Source organism: Phacochoerus africanus, chromosome 9, assembly GCF_016906955.1.
Source record: "Phacochoerus africanus isolate WHEZ1 chromosome 9, ROS_Pafr_v1, whole genome shotgun sequence".
Lineage (NCBI taxonomy): Eukaryota > Metazoa > Chordata > Mammalia > Artiodactyla > Suidae > Phacochoerus > Phacochoerus africanus.
In genome coordinates, this window is record NC_062552.1 from 115,677,476 (window position 1) to 115,702,781 (window position 25,306).

Sequence of the window (25,306 nt, forward strand, 5' to 3'; positions counted from 1 at the left end):
CCATCGGAGCCCTGCGTGAGGGTGCTGAGCCTCCTGGGGGCTGGTGTGCCGGGAGAGACACGGTGCCCGGCCCCTCAATGACGAGGATAATGACGATGGCTGAGAGCACAGGAAGGGGAACTGGGGGAGGTGAGGAGATTGATCTCAACGCCATCCGTCTCATTCAAAGCCAGCAACTTATGCAAAATTGACAAACAGGGGAAAAAAAAAATCAACAAGTAGAAAGTATTCCAAATGTCGCTGTAAGCATAATCTTTGAATAATCCAAGCTGTTTGAAATTCAGCCATGAAGTAAATATTTGATCCATACACCATGAGCCCCTATACTGTACTGTGTACAATGCAAAGCCCCTTTAGGAAGTTCACGCAGCCATCACCACGGATCTTATTCCATCATCCTGAATGCCCTAAAATAGTCACATGGGCACCTTTGGGCAACCAGAGAACCGCTGTTATTTATTTATTTATTTATCTTTTTAGGGCTGCACCCACAGCACATGAAGGTTCCCAGGCTAGGGGTCGAATCGGAGCTGTAGCCGCCGGCCTACACCAGATCTGAGCCGCATCCACAACCTACACCACAGCTCACCGCAATGCCGGATCCTTAACCCACGGAGCAAGGCCAGGGATCGAACCTGCGTCCTCATGGATAGCAGTCAGATTCGTTTCCGCTGAGCCACGACAGGAACTCCAAGGGGACCTCCTTTAACTGTCCTGGGACAAGATTCCTCATTGTCCCCACCCAGTCATGGAGTCTGGCCAAGCCATTTGCATGTTACCTGTTTCTCCTGCAGCCATTCATTGAGAAAATAAAGGTTAACACTTGAGCGGAAATTAATTTAGCAGTAGAGGAGACACTCAGAATTTAAACCACAAAGGTATCTTAGCTACAGAAGTGTAGCTAGCACGACAAAATAACTCATCTTAAGAGTGTAATTCTCCTTCTTTTACTACTGACACCTTAAGAGATAAGAAGCAATTTCAGAAAGTGACAAATGTGCTGCTTAAAATAACAGAACTTAAGAGAACATGCGGGGCCTTTTCTGCTTTGTTGTTACTGTGCACCCCGCTTTTATCACGTCAAACAGGACCACCTGAGCAGTGCCAGGAGCTGGAGGGTCTTGGCAGACACTGTACAAGCAAAGGCACTACACACACCCAGGGTTGGGGCCTGGGCGGCTGTCATGTGACCGGAAAGCCCCTGACCATCCCTGCTTTTGTTAATCCCTAGTTCTGGGAAGCACAAGCCAACTGGGACAACACTCCAAACAAAAGAGCCCACGTCTACTGTATGAGCAGCCAGACTGATCACCACCATCAGGGACACTCCTTCCCTCAACTAAGGCTCTCAGGGTAAAGAGCGATTCGCAGACAAACCTCAACCAAAGTCAAGGACAGTTAAGGAAGGCCTAGCCCCACTCTACCCAGCACTGCATAACCCTCACCTCTCCATGGTATGGGAAATGGGTCAGTAGCCACTAATTCCAGTCTGCGTTCCAGGACTGGCCCGAGTTCTCTGGGCCCTAGGGTGCTTATCTGTAGAATCCTTCCAGCCCTAAAAGGTTACCATTCTACGAAGGTCAGGTCTGCAGTGACGAACTTGCTATGTAGTCCTAGATCCCAGGAAGAAGACATCATAGAACCACGGCAAGACGGTTTCTCCAAAAGCCAGCGGTAATAATAAGGATCGTGGAGTTCCCGTTGTGGCACAGCGGAAACGAATCCAACTAGGAACCATGAGGTTGCAGGTTCAATCCCTGGCCTCGCTCAGTGGGTTAAGGATCTGGCATCGCTGTGAGCTGTGATGCTGGTCATAGATGCAGCCACAGCTGCTGTGGCTGTGGTGTAGGCCGGTGGCTGTAGCTCCTATTGGACACCTACTAGACCCCTGGGAACGTCCCTATGGCATGGGTGCAGCCCTAAAAACAGCAAAATAATAATAATAATAAAGATCTTCTTTACATGGTAGACCTGGAAGGCAAAAGCCTGACAGCCTCACATCAGCACAGCAGAGAGACAAGGGTGCAAGAAAGAAAGCATCTGGTAGCTTGTCCGAACTTGGAGAGTTCCAAGTCCAAAGTGTGGGGCCCCCAGGGCTTTCTTCTCATAAAAAACTTCTAACTAGAAAAAAAGAAATTAACGCTCCCCAGAACTTGAAAGAGTTATAATTTACATGTACAGCAAACCTGCCTCCCTCCTTTGTGAAAAGGCCAGCCCCCAACGTTTGGTCATATTCCAAAGATTTCCTAATTTTAAAACTGAATCGAGAACCTATGTCTTGATACAGATGACGATGCTGATGGTCTATCATAGGTTGAAAAAAAAAAAAAGACGTTAAACAGCAGCATGAGCCCCTATTTGCCTAAAAATACACTAGTAACACATCTGGGTGACACCAGAACATTAAGGATGCTACCTTGATATGGTAAAAATTACAGTCAATTTTTATTCGGCTCATCTGTATGTTCCTACCCCCAACACAAAGAACGTGAATTTTCTGTGTAACTGTTAGACTCAAAGACCCCATGAAAAGTACATGCTGTCACCACAAAAGAATATCACCTAAGTTCACAGGTAAAAATCTTTTTTGCTCCAACACTCTAGCACCCACACAAACTCATTCAGCTAACAAGTATCTGCTCCTTTATCCCCAGCTTTTTCATCTGCAGAATGGGAACATAGCTCCTCTTCTAGAGTACTGGAGAAATCTTCCTTCGAATGCTTTGTAGAAGCTTAAGAAACTCTCTCATTGGCCTGAGGATATTTGTAACCTTTGAATAATTAATATATCATCTGTAATTTTGCATCTAACACCAGGGGTTAGAAAGGAGTTTGAAGAAAGCGCACGGTGTTGGATTTAATGCAGGCCTAGCCCAGGCACAAGCTCTCAGCCCCAATCCTAACTTCCCAACTCCACTCAGCAGGCACTGCATCAATTGAGGTGTCTGCACTCACGTGTACAGATGCACATCAGCACATGCGTGCGGGCACACAAACACGCAAACCCAGCTCTGGGCCTCACTCTACGCACAGTGATGACTGGAGTTCCCACTGTGACTCAGCAGGTCTCTGTGAGGATGCAGGTCTCATCCCTGGGTTAAGGATCTGGCACTGCCACAAAATGCAGAGGTCGCAGATGCAGCTCGGATCTGGTGTTGCTGTGATGTAGACTACAGCTGCAGCTCTGATTCGACCCTTAGCACGGAACTTCCATGTGCCACAGGTATGGCCGTAAAAAGAAAAAATAAATAATGATGATTGACATTTGTTGGGCATTTCCTATATATGCATAATCTTATTTAATCCCCCCCCATCTGTAAAATACCATCCCCCTTATTACAGATCAGGAAATTGAGGCTTAGACAGTTTGAGAAACTTGCCCACAGAAACAGAATAGTACCTGGCAGACATGAACTTGGCTGCCTGATGCTAGAGTCAAAGCTGCTTCATTTTTCTAAGAGATTGTGAAATTGTGTCCTAAGTGAACCAGACACCTTGTTCTTCACATGGGTACCGGTAGGGACCCTGAGAAACTGCATTTACAGAGGTGCTCTTCAGCAGGCTTTCCCATGCATCTCCACCCACGCCACCCAGTGCCTCCCTTTCATTCAGGGATTCTCCTAGACCTGGGCCTCCCTTGAAAGTTGAGCCCACAGGGCTTTCCTGCTTCCAAGCACTGATGGCACGGGGAGGCCAGGGCCGAGAGACTACTACTGTGGCCTCCTTCCGTTGCCAGAGACAAGGCCCAGGTGCAGTCACGTGACCAAATGGCTCTGAGGTGTTAGGAAACACGCCTCTTATCCCAGCCCCAGCAACACGTGAGCACACACTGCTCTCTGCAAGTTTCTCAGGTCCTACCAGCCTGGAGGGAATTTATCAAAACAGGCGAACTGCACACAGTAGGGGCTACTGGCAGACGAGATAAGGCAGAACAGCCGTATCCCTGCCCTGCCTATTCCTCCACTTGGCAGAAATGAAAACAAGAGACTTGGCTTAAATATGATGCTGAGTATGGGGCTGGGGTGTGGGTCCCAGAGTCCAGTTTTGCCCTAGATCTCACTGAAGAGGCTAAGAATTACTCAGTCATCTAGCAGACAAAACAAAAAAACCCAAAAAGGAACTCTTAGAAGGTGCCTCATATCCTTTCTGGATGAAGAAGGTGATACAGGGGATCCCCCGTGGGCTCAATAAGCTCGGGAGCTTCTCGAGTTGCCACAGCTGTGGCCTTGGTTGCAACTGTAGCTGGGCCTGGGAACTCCATACATAGAGGGGCGCCCCCCGCCCAAATAAAGGCAAATACATAACTGGCATCAACACCTATGAAGTGGCAGGCACTGCGCTACCTGCTAACACATCAACTTGTTTAATCCTCACAACCACCTCTTCAGGGAAGTACTTCCCTCCCCACTTTACAGAGGAGGAGACGGAGATGTTGAGTGACGTGCCCAGACGGACAGAGCCCGCATAAACTCATAGGAGGGCTGAAATGCTTTCAATATTGTTTAAACTGGGGTCATTTTTTAAGTAGGATGAAATGCACATATCTTAAGTTACAACCTGATGAGTTTTCAAAAATGAAATACGTTCCAGTCAACAGACGGAACGTTTCTACCACCCTTAGAAGTTTCCAGGTGACCCCCACCCGCTTCCAAGAGCAAAGGATGCTCTGACAGCTATCACCTGGGGCAGGGTTAGTCCCATCACCCAGCCAGTAATCCGCACGCTGCTGGTGCCTCCCTCTCCTTGACCTCCTCCTTCTGGAAAGCCACCCAGCTTTCCCGCTGTCCCTTCCTAGGTGCCTAACCCTGGCCAGAGGACCCAGAAGTACTGCCTGAGGCCCGAAGAGCTGCAAACTTGCAGAATGATTACCTTGGCTCATCAAAGAGGAGAAAATAACATTGAAAATGGTCAGGGGGAAGGGAGAAGTCCTTCAAACTGAAATCAGCCACGGGCCAAGTGTGAACAAGTGATGAGCTGGCATTTCTCAAAGGAATAGTCCAACAGGCTTTCCTGATTTACAAGCAAGTGGTAAACGCTTCAGGAATTCCAAAGGTCAGGGAAGAAAGAGAAACAGTCCCAGAGCTTTTGTTCTCCCTTCGCCTGGGTGTAAAAGCTGAATGAAAAGGCCGGGGATACTGCTGGTTTTTTTAATTAAACAGGACAGGCTGAAGTTTCACTGGTTGCTGCACCCAGGAAATCCAGCAATTTTCGGGGTCTAACAGAATGAGGGGGGAAGAGTTGCCCAAACGTGAATATGCCACGAGACAACCCCAGGAAAACCCATTCTCATCAACATTCTCAGAGAAGTGCTGCCAAAGCTGACCACAGATTCGTCTTTTTAGAATCTACTCGAACACAAGATTGCTGACAACAAGGCTAGTGCCTTTTTCAAAAAGAAAAAATTAAGACTGAGCGGTCTCTCCAATAGCATGACATCAAATAAGTTACTAAACCAAAAGAACGATGTTCTCAGGAAATTTTTTAAAACAGGTCTTTGCAGGGAGATCTACTTAAAAACCACTTTCTGGATACACCAAAGCTGACCACTTCTCCTACCACGTGGGCCACAAACAAAGCTGATTCTCATCAGCTAATGGGTTCATGGCTGGAGCATGACAATTGGCTTAGCTGCAGGTGAGTAGGTGAGCACTGGCAGCCTGATCCAGAAGATAACATTAGGATGTTTTATTTCGCCTCAAGTGCCTGTGAATCATACAGACACGAAGTTCCAATATGTTCCCTGCAGTTTCTGAGTTAAAAACAGAATGCAGCGGTGGAAGCCAACACCTACATGTGGCAGGCTGTCAATCAGACAGGCTCTGCAGAAGCCGGCAACAGGAAAGGATGTGGTCAAACACACCAGCAAGTGTAACTTCCACGGAGACTGTGTTTAAGCCCCAAGCTTCAAGACAAACGGTACCAGAGCATTCTGGCTCCCTGTGCCTCTCCCAACAAAGTGACTTTCAATCCAGGGCAGGAGAAGGGACTTAACCAATTGCACTTGCTCCAGGAGCAACTTGAAATGCAAGATGAAAGGGAGCTCAGGAACAGGTGCCCTGACCTCAAATGAAACTTTATAGTCACTGGCAGATGCTCTGGTCCCACCCAACACTTCCTGTAACCAGACACTCTTCGTTCGTTACAGTTCCTTGCCCCCAAAAAGAAAGAGGGTTTTTGTCGTGTCATTGCTCAAACAACAATTAAGTCCCTGAGTGGAAAGTCAATTGCACTCTCTACACCATGTGGATGACAGTCGTTCAATTCCAAATTTCTGTCATCAAACAAGCCGCCAAAGCACTGTCCAGTTGTTCCTTCTTCATAAATGAAGAGGCACCTTAACACTGAGAGACCCGAGGCTCCACGTGCAAAGAACCCTCCACCGCAACTTCCCACGCCATTTCTACAACATTCAATTACATTCCTTCCTTCTTCCCCGAAGATAACTTACATTTGCAACATGATCTGATTCAAAAAGATGCCGTCCGCTAAATCCATGTACATTGTCAGGTTGTCCTGGTTGCCGCTTCCGAATGGGCCAAAAGTTTTCACCTGCGGTGACAGGGCGCAAAAGCAGGAAGTCACCCCCACCTGCACAGTCTCAAGCCCGCCAGGCTAGCAGAGCTCCTGTAGGAAAAAGGGGATCACCCACGGCCACCCACCCTTCAATAGCACCCTTCTCCAGGGCCTCGCTCCCCTCCCCCGCGCCAGGCAACAGAGTAGAAAGAAAACTTCCTGGCCACTTTTCTCCGGCGTCTCAGAGAGGAAAAAAAAGAAAAAAAGAAAGAAATGAAAGGGACCTTTCAATAAATTTCTCACGTCTCGAATCCATTGGAAATCACTGCGCCCACCCCAGCCTGTATGCGTTCTCACTCGGAATCCCCTAATTCTCACCGCCATGCACCCGCTGGTCTCAGGAGTTCAAGAGCTACACGAGGATATTTTGGGGGAGTGGGCCCCTTCCTCGAGAGGTCAAGCCATAGGGGCCAGGGTGATCACTGGGACCCTGTCGCTCCGGGGCGGCCAGCCCAACGTCCGGGAGAGGGGAGGGGGAGAACAGGTGTACCCTCTCGGCCCCTGGCTGGGCCAGGAACGCGGCAGGGTCCTGCACCAGGCGCGCCGGCTCTAGAGTTGGAAACACCTCCAGACCCCGGACACTGACCCCACAGCCGGCCGGGGCGCTTCATGAGTCCTCTGCGTCCCAGGGGCTACCCGGGGACCCGCTTGGGACCGGTCTGCTGCGACCGCAGGCGGGCGGGAGAGGAGCCGGTGCCCCAACAATGGGGCAGGGAGCCGGGCACACTCACCCAGGTCACCAGCGGGCTCTGCAGGAAGAGCTCCATGAGCTCGGAGACCGTCACGTCCATGCTGAGGCTGTGCCCGCCGGCTCCTCGCCCCGCGTCCTCGTCCCCCGCGGCCCGCGGCACAAAGCGGCTCTGGCGGCCGGCGCGGGGCTGCGGCGGCTCGCGCCCGGGAGACAAAGGCGGGGCGCGAGCCCACGTTCCGCGGCTTCGGCGGCCCCGCGCCCCGCCCGGGACTGGGGGAAGGGGAGGGCCCGCCGCTCGGGGAGGAACAATGCGGGCGACGGCCCCGCCCCTCGGCGGCCCTGGGCGGTCGGCGCGCCGCCTCGCGGTGCCGGGGACCGGAGCTGGGGCGCGGGCGCGGCTGCGCTGGGCGCCAGGAGGGGGCGGTGGCCCGCACGTGCGTAGGGGGAGGGGGCGTCCGGGCTGCCCGCACGTGGGGCTGCAGCCGCACGCCTACGCGGAGCGCGGCGGCCGAGCGCTTAGGGCCCCAGCACGTGGCTCTTCCCTGCGCGCGTGCGTCGGCCGCGGGGCCACCGCGCCAAGTGCGGGCCGGAGCGCTCCAGCGTTGGCCCCGGCTTGTGCCTCCCCGGGTGCTCGCCCGGGCACGGGGTCCCGCGGAGCCCTGCCCGCAGAGGTGGACCCCTGTGCGCCGCACGCTGGGGGTCCAGCGGAGCTCGCTAGCCGGAAATTGGAGGCCCTGGGCAGGTGCAGCCCATCCGCCGCGCAGAGCACCCCGCCCCCTGCCGCCAGGTGCCGCCGAAGCCCCGCCCAGGTTCGTGGCGTGGGAGTCAAGCCCGCGCGCCTCATGTTTTGGGCTCAGTCTCGCCCGCCTGCGGGCGCAGGTCCCGAAGTCTAAGGAGGAAAGTTTGTGTTGAGGTTAGACCTCTTGCGCTCCACAATTCCACCTCCCAGACTGTCAGCTTTCTAGAAGTTCCCGTAGGAAAGCAGTACTGTGGCTACCCTGAGCTGGGCCCTGCCCCAGCCATGGCACCCCTCGGTTGACTCCTAACACCACCTACACTTTGCCGGAGAGGAGTTAAATACCAGATTCCAGCTTGGAGAACGAAACAGCAGCTTAGTGGCAAGCCACAGGAAAGGACAAGGAAAGCAGGCCTGGGCCCCGGCCCAGACCTCTCTGCTGAGACGGCTGCGGTGGACTCCGGGTGGTCTCTGCCACCCCATCTTGGGCGGGTAATAATTTCACACTTCGATTCAGTTCAAAACACTTTATACGACTTAATTATCTGAGCACACCGGTGTGGTATTGATCCGAAGCGCGAGTGTAATTGCCTGCAAGTATACAGTAGGCAGTAAATGGCTGCTGGTGTGATTGTCAGGAACTTGAAAGTTGACTCTGTTAAGTGTTGAGGCTGCGGCATCTGCCGGCGAAGTGTGGTATTGCGGCCGCATTCTGTGGTACCTTACTGGGCTTGGAGTCCCTACAGTATAGAAGTCTGGGTGACTCGGGGGAAAAAAGCGGAAGACGGCGGAAGAACTTACGTTTTGAGCTTATGTGGTTTTCTTGTGCACCAGAAATTCACTTATTCTCTTATTACTTAATTGTCTATATTGTAAAATCAGTTGGAAAATAGATAAAATGTTTATCTCTGTTTAGAAGGCTCCTGTGTTGTGCGGCCAATTTTTTTTTTTTCCTCATTAACCTCAACTCTTTTGCAAAGACAAAGAGGGGGGGTCTTTAATTTGATGAACATAATCTCTCATGCCAAGAAATATGTAGGACAAGTGCTTTTTTTGTGGTAAAACATCGCTCTTCCTGGTAAGAGACTTTGTCCCTGGGGATATTGACAGTCCTTGGGCCACAACCATGTCAGGAATTTCTGTTTAGGGGTCCGTTAACTGCTCTGTTGGTTCACCATTAGCAGTTCATCAGCTCAGCCCCACCTCACCTCATTCAGAAGGAGCTGAGTCGGTGTCCTTGTTCCCTTGCGAGGCAGATGGTCAGGTAAACTGGATGGTGCCCAGGATGCAGGGTTGAAAGTCTTCAAGGGGCTGGATGACCTGAACAAGGCTCTTCTAGAAGTCCACTTAACTCCATAAAATCAGACGTTTTCCCTGCATGACTCTCCAAGGTGATTTTTAGGTTCAAGGTGATGCATTGTAAAAAGGGTCTATAAAAGTTGTCTTCCTCACTGTCTCTCCTTCATCTTTTGCCCACTTCTACTGCTACTATGAGAGTTGTTTCCCTGCAGTCTGCATTGGGTTGGGGCATAAACTTCAGGGAGCAAACACACAGACCATCTACTATCCACCAAGTGGTGGCCCTTCATACCCCCTGCATCCCTCCCAACCAATCCTGGGCCTTCGCTCCATCTGTTTGAGACTTAACCCTTTATTTAAAATTTTTTTCTTGTTCACTTCTGCATAAAAATAATTTCTTTTATACATTGCTTCTTAGAAGCAGTATTTTAATTATTTTCTTCATTCTGTTAGAGGAATTTTCTCCCCCTCTCTACAAATGCTGGCTCAGCATTGTAAGCTAATAGCATCTCTGATATTTGATAGGAGCTTAAATTATACAACTTTGAGGAGGCGGGAGAGTGGCTGTTTATTAATGTCTTCATATTTAATTTTCGTTATAATGAGCGTATATCTCAACAAAATTTTTGTGTTAAAAACACATAACATAAAATGTACCATCTTAAACCCACTGAAGTATACAGTTCAGTAGTATTAAGTTTGCTGTGTAGACCGTGCCACCATCCATTCCCCATAACTCTTTTCTTCATCTTGAAAATCTGACTCAACCTGTAACTGTCCCGTCTCTCCTCCCTCTAGCCCCTGGCAACTCTAATTCTACTTTCTGTCTTTATTATTTTGACTACTCTAAGTCCTACAGATAAGTGGACTCATACGGTATTTGTCTTTCTGTAACTGACTTATTTCACTTACCATAATGTCCTCAAGATCTATCCATGTTGTAGCATATTGCAGAATGTCCTTCCTTTTTGAGGCGGAATAAAATTCCATTGTATGTATATGTCAGATTTTGCTTATCTGTTCCTTGGTGGATGGACACTTGTGTTGCTTCCATGTTTTAGCTTTTGTGAATAATGCTACTGGGAACGCGGATATACACGAATCTCCTCAAGACCTTGCTTTCAGTTCTTCTGATATGTAACCAGAGGTGGGATTGCTGGATCATATGGTAATTGTATTTTTAAAAATTTTTAGGTACTGTTTTCAGTAGTGGTGCTCAAGGCTTCCACTCTCGCCACGTCCCCCTCAAAACTTCTTGGTTTTTTTTTTGATAGTAGCCATCCTGCTGTACTACGTAATAGAGTATGAGGTAGTATCTCATTGTATTTTTGATTTGCATTTCCCTTAATGAGTAGTGATGGTGAGCATCTTTTCATGTGATTATTTGCTGTTTATGTATCTTTGGGGGAATGTCTATTTCAGTATTTTTTTATTTAAGACCATTTTTTAGTGGGATTGCTGCTTTTTAATTGTTGAGTGTGGCATTTCTCCATATATTCTGGGTATTAATCCCTTATCAGTCATGTCATTGGTAAACATTTTCTCTCATTCTGTGTTGCCTTTTTACTTTGTGATAGGGTTTCTTGATGTACAAAGTTTTAAAATTTTCTTGAAATCCAGTTTGTCTGTTTTCTTTTGTTGCTTGTACCTTTAGTGTTATATCCAAGAAATCATCACCAAATCCAATGTCGTGAAGCTTTTGTCCTGTGTTTTCTTCTAAGAGTTTTATCATTTTAGCTCTTTGTTTTTTGATCATTGATATATGTTGCATTAATTTTTGTGTATGATATTAAGTAGGGTTTAATTCCTTCTTTTGCATGTGGATGTCCAGTTTTCCCAGCACCATTTGTTGAAAAGACTGTCTTTTCCCAATGGAGTAGTCTTGACACTCTTGTCAAAAATCATTTAACTGTATATGAATGTGCTTATTTCTGGACTCTTTATTTATTCCATTGGTGTTTATGTCTGTCTTTATGCCAGTACCATGCTGTTTTGATTATCGTACCGTGGTAGTAGGTTTTTAAAGAAATTTTTGGGGAGTTCCCGTCATGGCACAGTGGTTAACGAATCCGACTAGGAACCATGAGGTTGCGGGTTCGGTCCCTGCCCTTGCTCAGTGGGTTAAGGATCCGGCGTTGCTGTGAGCTGTGGTGTAGGTTGCAGACGCGGCTCGGATCCCGCGTTGCTGTGGCTCTGGCGTAGGCTGGTGGCTACAGCTCCGATTCGACCCCTAGCCTGGGAACCTGCATATGCCGCGGGAGCGGCCCAAAGAAATAGCAAAAAGACAAAAAAAAAAAGAAAAGAAATTTTTGTAGTTTTATTGGGATATAATTGACATATAGCAGTGTATAAATTTAAGGTGTACCATATAATAATTTGACTTATGTATATTGTGAAATGGTTATCACAGTAAGTTTAGTTAACATTTATCATGTCATAAAGATACAAAAAAATTTTTCTACTTGTGATGGTAACTCTTAGGATTTACTGTCTTAATAGCTTTCGTATATACCATACAACGATGTTAACTGTAGTGATCAAGTTGTACATTACATCCCAAGTATTTATTTCCTTTATAATTGGAAGTTTGTGCTGGCTAACTACCTTCCCCCAATGTCTCCTCCCCCCAACCTCTGCCTCTGACAACCACAAATGTGATCTTTTTTTTTCGTGTGAGTTTTGTTGGGAGTATTGTTCGTTGTGTTTTAGATTCCTCATACAGGTTAGATCATACAGTACTGGTCTTTCACTCTGCCTTATTTCCCTTAGTGCAATGCCAGTTTATCCCAAGTGGCAGAATCTCCTCCTTTTATATGGCTGAATAATATTTCATGTGTTTATATTCCATGACTTCTTTATCCATTCATCCATGGATGGATACTTAGGTTGTTTCCATGTCTTGCTTATTGTAAACAATTCTTGTGTGAGCATAGGGGCGGCGCAGATATCTCTTTGAAGGAGTGTTTTTGTTTCCTTTATATATAGATCTGTAAATAGAATTACTGAATCACATGGTAGTTATAGTTTTAATTTTTTGATGAATCTCTATACTGGCTTCCATAGTGGCTGTACCAGTTTACAGTCCCACCAACTGGACACAAGGGACCTTTTCTTCATATATTTGCCAGCATTTGTTATCTCTTGTCTTTCTGAGTCTAGCCATGCTGACAGGTATGAGGTGATATCTCATATTTTTGATTTGCATTTCCCTGTTGATTATGTTGACCATATTTTCATGTACCTGTTGTCCATTCATATATCTTTTTTTTGAAAAATGTCTGTTCAGGGCTCTTGCTCATTTTTTTTTTTTTTTGGTCTTTTGTTCTTTTAGGGCCACTCCTGTGGCACATGGAGGTTCCCAGGCTAGGGGTCTAATCGGAGCTGTAGCTGCTGGTCCACACCAAAGCCATAGCAATGCCAAATCCAAGCCATGTCTGTGACCTACACCACAGCTCACAGCACCACCGGATCTTTAACCCACTGAGCGAGGCCAGGGATCAAACCCGCAACCTCATGGTTCCTAACTGAATTCATTTCCACTGCACCACAACGGGAACTCCCCTTGCTCATTTTTTAAATTGGATTATTTGGTTTTTGAGTTGTATGAGATTCTTTATATTTTGGATATTAACCCCTCATCAGATATATGATTGGCAAATATAGTCTCCCATTCTATATGTTGCCTTTTCATTTTGTTGATGATTTTCTTTGCTGTGCAGAAGCTTATCAGTTTGAGATTATTTTTGCTTTTGTTGCCTCTGCTTTTGGTGTCAGATCTAGAAAATCACTGCCAGGATTGATGTTAAGAAGGGTACTGCCAGGAGTTCCCGTCGTGGCTCAGTGGTTAATGAATCTGACTAGGAACCATGAGGTTGCGGGTTCGATCCCTGGCCTTGCTCAGTGGGTTAAGGATCCAGCGTTGCCATGAGCTGTGGCTCAGGTCCCACGTTGCCGTGACTCTGGGGTAGGCTGGCAGCTACAGCTCCAATTGGACCCCTAGCCTGGGAACCTCCATATGCCGAGAGTGCAGCCCTATAAAGCAAAAAAAAAAAAAAAAAAAAAGAAGGGTACTGCCTACATTTTCTTCTGACAGGTTTATAGTTTTCAGATGTTACATTCAACTCAATCTATTTTGAGTTAATTTTTGTATATGGTATAAGGTAGGATTCCAGTTTCATTCTTTCGCATGTAGCTAGCCGTTCAGTTTTCCCAACACCATTTATTGAAGAGACACTGTTTATTGAAAGGACACATTCCACATTACATATTTTTGGCTCCTTTATTATAAAATAATTGACCATATGAGGGTGGGTTTATTTCTGGGCTCTATTCTGTTCCATTGATGTATGTGGTATTTTTATTCAATACTATTCTATTTTGATTACTATAGCTTTATGATATAGTTTGAAATCAGGACGCATGACGCCTCCAGCTTTGTTCTTCTTTCTCGAGATAGCTTTGGCTATTCATGGTCTTCGTAATTTCATACAAATTCTAGGATTGTTTTCCTGTTTCTGTGAAAAGTGCCATTGGAATTTTGATAGGGATAGCGCTGAATTTGTGTATATTGCTTTGGATAGTTCAAATATTTTAACACTATTGATTCTTCCAATCCATAAGCATGGAATATCTTTCCATTTTATTTGTGTCTTGAGTAAGTTTTTTCAGTCCATGTCATAATAGTTTTTGGTGCATGGGTCTTTCACCTTGCTGGTTAAATTTATTCCTAGGTATTTTATTCTTTTTAATGCAATTTTAAATGGGATTGTTTCCTTAATTTCTCTCTCTCTCTTTTTTTTTTTTTTTTTTTTTTTTTGCTTTTTAGGGCCACAACCTTGGCACATGGAGGTTCCCAGGATAGAGGTCGATTTGGAGCTGTAGCCGCCAGCCTACACCACAGCCACAGCAACACCAGATCCAAGCTGTGTCTGTGACCTACACCACAGCTCACGGCAACGCTGGATTCCCCAACCCACTGAGCGAGGCCAGGGATCAAACCTGTGTCCTCATGGATGCTAGTCAGATTCATTTCCACTGAGCTGCAACAGGGACTCCTAATTTCTCTTTCTAATAGTTATTGGTGCATAGAAACACAATGGATTCTGTGTACTGATATTGTATCTTGCAACTTCACTGGATTCATTTATTTGTTTAATAGTGTTTTTGGTGGGGTCTTTTGGGTTTTCTGTATATGACATTATTGCCTGCCAACAGTAGCAGTTTTATTTCTTCCTTTCAGATTTGGATGTCTTTTACATCTTTTTCTTGGCTAACTGTTTTGGCAAGAATTTCCAGTACTGTGTTGAAAAAGTGATGAAAGTAGGCATCTCTATCTTGTTTCTCACCTTAGAGGAAAAGCTTTCAGGGTTTCACCGCTGAGTATGTCAGTCATGGCCTTGCCATAGATGGCTTTTATCATTATGTTATTTTCTCTCTACCCACTTGGTTGTGAGTGTCTATCATAAACAGATGTTGAGGTCTGTCAAATGTTTTTCCGCATCCATTGAGATGATAATAGGATTTTTATCCTTTGCTTCGTTAATGTCGTATGTCACATTGATTGATTTGCAGATGCTGAACCCTGATGGCATCCCTAGAATAATCCCACTTGATCATGGATATGATCCTTTTAATGTATTGTTGAGTTTGGCTTGCTCATATTTTATCAAGGATTTTTGCATCTATATTCATCAGTGATACTGGTCTATCATCTTGTGGCACCCTTGTCTAGTTTTGGTTTCAGAGTAATGCTGGTCTCATAAAATGAGTTTGGAATATTTATTCCTATTGTTTTTGGAAAAGTTTGAGTAGGATTGATATTTATTCTTCTTTGAATGTTTTGGTAGAAGTTCCAGTTAAGTTGTCTAGTCCTACCTAGGTTTTTGTTCATTGGGAAGTGTTTATTACAGTTCAGTCTCCTTACTAATAATAGGTCTACTCAGATTCGAGATTCAGTTTGGAAGTTGGTATGTTTCTAGGAATTTACTCATTTTTTTCCCTAGGTTATTCAGTGTGTTGTCCTATGGATGTTCATGGAGGTCTTTTACCATCCTCTGCATCAGTCGTAAAATCTCCTTTTTCATTTCTGGTTTTATTTTTTGATTTTTAGTCTCAGCGAACCTGAAAGTTTGTCAATTTTTTTTTATCTTTTCACAGAGCTAACTTTCAGCTCTGAGTTTTATTGATCATTTCTGTTGTCTTTTTAGTTTGTATTCCATTTATTTCCACTCTGATCTTTGTTATTTCCTTCCTTCTTCTAACTTTGGGCTTTGTTTTTCCTTCTTTTTCCAGTTCTTTGAGGTATAAAATTATTTGCGTTTTTCCTGTTTCCTGAGGCAAGCATTTATTGCTGTGAATTTCTCCCTTAGAATTGCTCTTACTGCATCCTATTCATTTTCTAATGCTGTATTTCCATTTTCATTTGTCTCAGGTAATTTTAATTTCTTCATGGACTCATTGGTTCATCAGAATGTTGTTAATTTCACATATTTGTGAATTTTCCAGTTTTCTTCTTATAGTTGATTTCTAGTTTCATACCATTGTGGTTAGAAACGATGCTTGACATGATTTCAGTCTTCCTAAATTTATTAAGATGTGTTTTGTGGCCTAGCATGTGATTTATCCTGGAAAATGTTGCATGTGCACTTGAAAGAATGTGTGCTCTACTGCTTTTGGCTGGAATGCTTTGTATATATCACATAAGGCTATGTGGTCTAACGTGTCCTTTAAAGCTTTTTTTTTTAAACTGACTGTCTCTCTAGATGATCTATCCTTTGATGTACATGGGGTGTTAAAATCCCCTATTATTATTGTATTGCTGGCCGTTTTCCCCTCTAGAGCTGTTAATATTTGCTTTATAAATTTAAGTATTCCTATGTTGGGTGCATAAATATTTACAAATATTATATTCTTGTCAGATTGACTCCTTTATCATTTTGCAAAACCCTTCTTGGTCTCTTGTCACAGTCTTTGTTTTAAAGGTTATTTTGGAGTTCCTGTTGTGGCTCAGTTGTTAATGAATTTGACTAGGAACCATGAAGTTGTGGGTTCGATCCCTGGCGTTGCTCAGTGGGCTGAGGATCCAATGTTGCCATGAGCTGTGGTGTAGGTTGCAGACGCGGGTCGGATCCCACATTGCTGTGGCTCTGGTGTAGCCTGGCAGCTACAGTTCTGATTAGACCCCTAGCCTAGGAACCTCCATATGCCAGGGAAGCGGCCTTAGAAAAGGCAAAAAAATAATAATAATAGAGGTTATTTTCTCTAATATAGGAATAGGTACCCCAGCTTTCTTTTAATTTCCTCATTTGTATGGAATGGCTTTTTTCCATCCCTTTTTTTCAGTTTATGTGTGCCCTTGCATTCTACAAGGCAGGATACAGATGAGTTTTTTGTTTTTTTTTTTTTACTCCATCCAGTCACTTTATGTCTCTTGATTGGAAAATTTAGTCCATTTACATTTAAAGTAATTATTGATAGGTATATGCTATTGCCATTTTGTTCATTGTTTTAGATGTTTTATAGTTCCCCTATGTTCCTTTCTTCTTTGCTGGCTCTCTTTTGTGGTTTGATGGCTTTTTTTAGTAGTATGCTTAGATTCCTTTCTCATTGTATTTTGTGTATCTATTATAGGTGTTTGCTTTATGGTTACCGTAAGACTTAACATATAGTATTTATATGTGTAGTAATCTATTATAAGTTGATAACTTAAGTTTGAACACACGCTAAAGCTAATTTTTTACTCCTTCCCAAAGTTTTTTGGTTTCGATATCATATTTTACATCCTTTTTTTTTTTTTTTTTTAAATAGCTGCACCTGTGGCACATGGAAATTTTCAGGCCAGGGACTCAGCTGCAATCTGTACTGCAGTTGTGGCAATGCTGGATCCTTTAACCCACCTGCTGGGCTGGGGACAGAACCCATGCCTCTGCAGCAACCTGAGCCACTGCTGTTGGATTCTTGACTCACTGCACCACACCTGGTATTCCTACATCTTTTATCTTCTGTACCCCTCGACTAATTATTATAGTTGTTTTTTTACTGTATTTGGGGTTTTTTGGGGGGGTTGGTTTTTTTTGCTTTTTAGGGCTGCACCTGTGGCATATGAAGTTCCCTGGCTAAGGGTGGAATCAGTGCTGCAGCTGCCAGCCTATACTAGAGCCACAACAACTAGGGCTCCGAGGCAGGTCTGTGACCTACACCACAGCTCACGGGAACACGGAATCTTTAACCCACTTAACAAGGCCAGGGCTCGAACCCACACCCTCATGGGTATTAGCTGGGTTCGTAACCCACTGAGCCACAATGGCAACTCCCCACACTTGTTTTTTAACCTTCCTATTAGCTTTTTAAGTAACTGGTCTGCTCTCTCTACTATATATTTACCTTTACCAGTGAGATTTATACTTTCTTATTACTAATTAGCACTCTTTATTTTCAGTGTTAAGCAGTCCCTTATTTCTTGTAAGGCTGGTTTAGTGGTGGTGAACTCCTTTAGTTTTTTAACCTGTCTGCAAAATTCTCTCTTTCAATGCTGAATGATAATTTTTCCAGGAACTTTTCTTCTCTTAGCACCTTGAATATATTGCACCACTCCTTTCTGACATAGAAAGATTCTGCTGAAAAGTCTGAGTCTTCTGGGGGTTTCTTTATATGTAATAAGTTGGGGTTTCATTTTTTTGTTTGTTTGTTTGCTACTTTTAAAACAATAGGCCTCCTTCAGAGAAAGACTGAGCTCCTAGGTCTGTTGCCCCTCGCTGTGTCCCGAGGGTCCTAACTGTTTAAGAACCCTTTCTTCATTGGTTTTGGTCCTGGGGGACCTGTGAGTATAAGCCCTACCAGCCATCGGAGCCAGATTATGTAGAGTTGTCCCCTTACACAACCGCGGCAAAAATTGTGGCACCAGACAAGAATATGAGCTCCTTTTGGGGAGACACTGGTGAGCCGGAGTGAGGCAGAGGGAAAGTGCCAAGACTGCGTCTCCAGGACTCTGTTCCCAGATGGCACCTCCATATACCCCTAGAAGTGGGCGAGACCCAGGCCAAAGCTCCTGGACAAGCAAATAGGCATTTTTCTCAGAAAGGCTGGGGGTGTGTTTCAGTCTGCTGTCTGTGCAGTGCTTTGGGGTCAGTGGTCTGCCAAGAGCTGTCTCTCCAATTGTTATTGTCCCATGAGACCACAGGCCCCTCGCCCCCAGAGCCAGATGATCAAGTGATGTCCCCTGGACGGCAGGTGCAAAAACTTGAGTACCAGACATTAAAGCTGGGGCTCCTGACGTGTAAAAGGATCTCCAGGAGATACTGGTGCTCTGGCTTTCAGCCGCAGATTAATGCGGAGATATTGCCCATCCGGAGTGGAAATGGGGACTAAAGATGGTGCCCTTCGCCATTAGCGAGGCAGAGGGAAAGCGTAAAAATGGGAGCTGGCAGCCTCCATTCCCAGAGAGTATCCCAGTGCTCCTGCCTTCCAGCTGCTGCTTTAAAATTAGCAAGTGAGTCTCTTCCCGAAGAAGTCTGGGTACTTTTCAAATGGCTGCCTCTGCCCTGGGCCCTGGGGCAAGTGATTTCACTTGTGAGCCCTTCAAAAAGAGTCATTTCTGAGTTAGCCCCAGCCCTTGGAGTCTCAGTAATGTCTAGCCCCATGGGTTTTCAGAGTGATGTGTTTTGAGGGCTTGTCTCTCAGGTGTAGATATTAAAGCTGAGGTGTCCAACGTGAGGTGGGAACCCTTTGCTCCTGGAGAAGCCCCGGATTTGTGAGTTCCTCCCCGTTATGGGTCCCACACCAGAGGCAGCGTCATGGCAAGATTGTGTCTCCGCCTTTCCTGCCTGCTTCTATGTTGCCTTTTGCTCATTCGCCTGATGTGAAGAGTTGCTCAGCTAGTTTTTAGGTCTTTTTCAGTGGAAACGGTTTCAAATGTAGTTGTGGATTCAGGGTGTCCCAGGGAGGAGGTGAGTGTCGCCTTCCTCTGTCACCATCTTGGCCCACCTCCAAGTGAAGATCAACCACCTTACATTGACCAAGAGACCTAGTCTCACTTTTTTGGCTCTGCCCAAGGCATGTGGAAGTTCCCGGGCTGGGGATCAAACCCATGCCATAGCAGTGACACGAGCTGCTGCAGTGATATTACTGGATCCTTAACCCACTGTGCCACAAGAGAACTCCCTAGTTTCATTTTTTTCACACGTGAGTATCCAGTTTTTCCAACATCACTTACTGAAGAGACTGTCTTTTCTCCAGCGAGTACTCGTGGTAATCTTGTCAAATATCAGTTGACTGCACGTGCGTGGGTGTCTTTCTGGAGGCTCAGTTCTGTTCCATTGGCCTGTTCTCATTGTGTCTTCTCGTTACGCCAATACCAGACAGTTGTGATTACCAAAGCTGTAAAATATCGCTGGAACAGGATGTGCGATGCCTCCTGCTTTGTTCTGTTTTCTCCCAATTGCTTTGGCTGATCAGGCTCTTTTGTGGTTCCACATAAATGTTAGGATTGTTTTTTCTTCTATAAAAAAAAAATTCCATTGGAATCTTGATAGAGATTGCATTGATTCTATAGATGGCTTTTATGGTATGGATATTTTAAAAATATTTTTCCAATCCGCAAACACAAAATACCCTTCCATTCATTTGTGTCTTCAGTTCCGTTCATCACTGTCTTAACAGTTTGCGGTATAGTCCCTTGGTTAAATTTATCCCCAAGTATTTTGTTGTTTTTGATGCTATTATAAATGAGATTTTATTTCTTTTTTTCTTCTTCTTTTTTTTTTAAGGGCTGCACCCATGGCATTTGAAAGTTCCCAGGCTAGGGGTCAAATCAGAGCGGCAGCTGCTGGCCTACGCCACATCCACAGCAACGTGGAATCCAAGCTGCATCTGCGACCTGCACCACAGCTCACAGCAATACCAGATCCTTAACCCACTGAGCGAGGCCAGGGATCGAACCTGCATCCTCAGGGATGTTAGATTCATTTCTGCTGAGCCATGACGTGAACTCTGTCTTTTAAAAATAAAAGCAATTTTATTTATTTTCCAGATAATTCATTGTTAATCTATAGACATCTACTATTTGTGTATGTTAATTTTGTATCCTACAACTTCACTGAATTCATTTATTCTAGCAGTTTGTGGGGAGAATATTTAGGATTTTCTTTACATCAAACTGTATCTTCTACAAATAGAAACTGGTTTTTCTTCCTTCCAATTCTGATGGCTTTAATTTATTTTTCTTGCATAATTGTTCTACCTAGAAATTCCAGTGCTGTGTTGAATAGGAATGGTGAGAGTGGGCAGCCTTGTCTTATTCCTGTTTTAGAAGAAGGACTTGCAGCCTTTCACCATTGATATGATGTTAGCTGTGAGCTTGTTAAATATGACCTTTATTATGTTGAGGTGCATTCCTTCGATACCTAACTTTTAAAGAGTTTTTTTTAAAAATCATAAATGAATGTTCAGTTTTGTCAGTGCTTTTTCTACATCTACGTAAATGATCGTATGATTTTTTTCTCATTCATCCTATTAATATGATGTATTACATTGATTTGGGGTTTTTTTTTAGAGCCTGAGATCACATCAGTTGTTTTGTGTTTTTTCTCTACTTTTTTTATGAAGGTGTAGTTGATTTACAGTGTTTGGCCAATTTCTGCTGTACAGCAAAGTGACCCAGTCATACAGATATACAGTCTTTTTCTCGTATTATCTTCCATCATGTTCTATCCCAAGAGGTTATATAGTTCCCTGTGCTGTGCATCACAGTACAACCTCATTGCTTATCCATTCTGAATGTAATAGTTTGCATCTACTAAGCCCAAACTTCCAGTCCATCCTACCGCTTTCTCTTCTCCCCTTGGCAACCACAAGTCTGTTTTCCATGTCCATGCTTGTTTTGTAGAAAGGTTCATTTGTGCCATATTTTAGATTCCACATATAAATGATATCGTATGGTATTTTTCTTTCTCTCTCTGACTTCACTTGGTATAATTTCTAGTTGCATCCAAAATGGCATATTTTGTTCTTTTTTATGGCTGAGTAGTATTCTATTGTGTATCTATACCACATCTTCTTAATCCATTCATCTCTTGATGGGCATTTAGGTTCTTTCCATGTCTTGGCTATTCAGAATAGTGCTTCTGTGAGCATACAGGTACATGTATCTTTTTGAATTGTGGATTTGTCCGGATATGTGCCCAGGAGTGGGATTGCTGGATCATGTGGTAGTTCTGTATTTAGTTTTCTGAGGAACCTCCATACTGTTTTCCATAGTAGTTGTACCAATTTACATTCCCACAGTGTAGGAGGGTTCAGTTTTCTCCACACCCTCTCCAGCATTTGTTTCTAATGGACTTATTAATGATCGCCATTCTGAGTGGTGTGAGGTGGTACCTCTTTGTAGTTTTGATTTGCACTTCTGTAATAATTAGTAATGTTGAGCATTTTTTTCATGTGCCTCCTGGCCATCCATATGCCTTCTTCAGAGAAATGTCTGTTTAGATCTGCTGCCTATTTTTCAGTTGAGTTACTTTTTTATCCTTGAGTTATGTAACTTGTTTGTATATTTTGGAGATTAAGCCTTTGTCGGCTGCATCATTTGCAACTATTTCTCCCACTCCATAGGTTGCCCTTTTTTTGTTTTCCTTTGCTGTTCAAAAGCTTGTACATTTGATTACGTCCCATTTGTTTATTTTTGTTTTTATTTCTATTGCCTTGGGACACTGACCTAAGAAAACATTTGTACTGTTTATGTCACAGAATGTTTTGCCTATGTTCTCTTCTAGGAGTTTTATGGTGTCATATCTTATGCTTAAGTCTTTAAGCCATTTTAAGTTTATTTTTGCGCATGGTATGAGGGTGTGTTCTAGTTTCATTGATTTACATGCAGCTGTTGGGTTTTCCCAGCACCACTTACTGAAGAGACTGTCTTTTTCCCATTTTATATTTTTGCCTTCTTTGTTGAAGTTTAATTGACCAGAGGTGTCTGGGTTTATTTTTGGCTCTCTGTTCTGTTCCATTGATCCATATGTTTTTGTACTAGTACCACACTGTCGTGATTACTGTAGCTCTGTAATATTATTTGAAGTTCGGGAGAGTATGTCTATAAGTCCTTCTTTTAAAATCAGAAATAAGACAAGACTGCCCACTCTCACCATTCCTATTCAACATAGCACAGGATTTCCTAGGAGTTTTCCATGTCCAATCTTCAGGAAAAGTTTAAAAAAGATCAGTGAAAGTTCTGTGTATGTTTGGTAGAATTTGTCTGTGAAGCCATCTGATCCTGAACTTTTGTTTGTAGGGAGTGTTTTTATTACATAGTCAATTTCAATTTCATTTCTGTGCTCAGTCTATTCAATTTATCTATTTCTTCTTGATTCAGTTTTAGTGCATTGTATGTCTCTAGAAAGTTGTCCATTTCTTCTAGGTTGTCAAATTTGTTAGCATATAATTGTTCATAGTATTATTTTTTTTTTGTATTTCTGCAGTATCTGTTGAGATTTCTTCTTTTTCATTTATTTTGAGTTCTTTCTCTCCTCTTGGTTTTATTGATTTTTTTCTATTGTTTTTCAAATCTCTATTTTATTGATTTCCTCTCTGATCTTTATGATTTCCTTTCTTCTGCTGACTTTAGGTTTTGTTGTTCTTTTTCTTATTATTTTAGGTGGTAGCTGAGGTTGTTGATTTGAGATTTTTCCTTTTTTTTTTTTTTTTTTTTGAGGAAAGCCTGTATCACTATCAACTTCCCTCTAAGAGCTGGCATCCCATAAATTTTGTATGGCTGTGTTTTCATTGTCATTGTCTCAAAGTATTTTTAAATTTCCTTTTTGATTTTCTCATTGACCCAATGGTTTTTTCAGTAGCATGTTCTTTAGTCTCCATGTACTCCATTTCTTTTCCTGTAGTAGATTTCTAGTGTCATGCCATTGTGGTCAGAGAAGATACTTGAAATAATTTCTATGCCCTTAAATTTGTTGAGGTTAGTTTTCTGCCCCTGTACGTGGTCAATCTTAGAGAATGTTACAGGTGCATTTGAAAAGAATGCATATTCTGGGTTTTTTTGATGTAATGTCCTGAAAATATCAGTTTGGTCTAATTTTTGTGTTGTGTCATTTAGGATCTCTGTTGCCTTGCTGATTTTCTGACTGGAGGATCTGTCTATTGATGTGAGTATTGAAATCTCCTGCTGTTATTGTATTCCCATCCATTTCTCCTTTTATACACATTAGTGTTGGTTGTATGTATTTGGGTGCTCCTATATTAAGGGCATATATGTTGACAAGTGTAATCTCCTATTCTTGAGTGGATCCTTTTGTCATTAAATAGTGTCCTTCTTTATCATCTTTGTCTTCTTTTCTTGCTTTATGGTCTTTGTTTTAAAGTATATTTTGTTTCATATGAGTATTGTGACTCCCACTTTCCTGTTATTTCCATTCACATGAAATATCTTTTTCTATGACCTCACTTTCAATTTATATGTGTCTCTTGCCCTATGGTGGATCTCTTGTAGGCAGCACATTGTAGGCTCTTGTTTTTTTATCCAGTCTGCCACTCTTTGTCTTTTGATTGGCACATTCAGTCCATTGACATTTAAGGTAATTATTGAAAAATATGTATTTATTGCCATTTTAAACCTTATTTTCTAGTTGATTCTGTTTCTCCTTTGTTTCTTTCTCTTTCTTTTTTTAGTTGGATTATTTCCTTTTATTTTATGCTTATGTCCTCTCCTTTTTGGTTTTTGTGAGTGTATTGCTTGTTTTTGATTTGTAGTTGCCCTGTTTTTCAAATATGTTAACCCCTTCCCATACCTGCTTACTTTAGACTGATAGTCATATAGGCTTAAACACATTCTAAAAAAAAAAGTCTAGATTTTCTTACTCTTCTTCCCCACAATTTATGATTTTGATGTGGGGTTTTTTTGCATCTTCATGTTTTCCTTTTGCTGTTACTTGTGTTTATCATTGCTTTCACAGATAGGTTTTTTGTTTCTTTCTGATATGTGTACTGGCTTATTTAAGTGATTCCTTTCCAGTTGTGGTCTCCTGCATCCTGTATCTTCGTACTTCTTTCCTATTTAGAGGAGACCTTTCAGTACCTCTTTTGGAATGGATTTAGTATTGCTGTATTCTTTTAGGATTTTTTTTTTTTTTTTGGTCTGAGAAATTCTTTATTTCTCCTTCTACTTTAAATGGCAGTATTGCTGGGTAGAGTATTCTAGGCTGCAACATTTTCCCTTTTAAAACTTTAAATATATCTTGTGACTCTCTTCTGGCTGATAGCATTTCTATAGAGAAATCAGCCTTATGGGGCTTCCCTTATAATTAACTCTTTGTTTTTCTCTTGCTTTTACTTTTGCCATTTTTATTATATCTTTATGTGGGACTGTTTGGGGCCCTCTGTACTTCCTATATCTGAATATCTCTTTCCTATTTTAGATTTGGAAAGTTTTCAGCCATAATTTCTTCAAATATATTTTCAGTCCCCTTTTTCTTCCTGGTGTTGTAGAATCCCTATTATGCAAAGGTTGGCATGCTTTATATTATCCCATAGATCTCTTATATTGCTTCCTTTTTTTTTTCATTTGGTTTTCTGCCTACTGTCCTGACTGGGTGATTTCCATTATTTTCTCTTGCAAGTCACTTATTTACTCCTCTGCATCACTCCTGCTCTTCAATGCCTTTAACTCAGCTCTTGTCTCTGCAAATGAATTTTCTAATTTTCTTTGGCTCCTCTTTATAGTTTCTAGTTCCTTTCTAAAGTAATCTTTGTTACTGTTGATATCTGTTCTTAATTCTTTCAGTATTTTTCCTCCTTTTTGAACTTGGGGTCTGTTAAGACTGCACAGGACTGTTCTATTGTTTGCTCTGTCAGGGGAATTCTTGTGTTCTTTTAACTAAGGATGGGTCCTATGCTTCTTCATTTTGCTTATATTTTTCTTATTCTGTGAGGGTAGGGCAAACAATTATCTGCTGTAGTCTTAGAGGGCTCTTTGTATGCGGGAGCATCCCTGGGTAGCTTGTGAGGGCTTT

The 25,306-nt window shown here is 43.3% G+C and overlaps 1 protein-coding gene across 5 annotated transcripts in view; it reads right to left on the minus strand.

Moving 5' to 3' along the window:
• Window positions 1-7,533, minus strand: part of CCDC88C (coiled-coil domain containing 88C) — a 128,031-nt gene extending 120,498 nt beyond the window's left edge. For 2 of the 5 annotated variants that reach the window (XM_047796212.1, XM_047796211.1), the window contains exons 1-2: window positions 7,305-7,519; window positions 6,449-6,549 (exon numbers count right to left, since the gene is read on the minus strand). In XM_047796212.1, coding sequence (XP_047652168.1) covers window positions 6,449-6,549; window positions 7,305-7,364 — 161 coding nt within the window. In that variant the 5' untranslated portion in view covers window positions 7,365-7,519. Of the gene's footprint in view, window positions 1-6,448; window positions 6,550-7,304 lie in introns of all 5 variants that reach the window. The other 3 variants (XM_047796208.1, XM_047796209.1, XM_047796207.1) reach the window with 3 other exon arrangements.
• Between the last annotated feature and the right edge of the window lie 17,773 nt (window positions 7,534-25,306).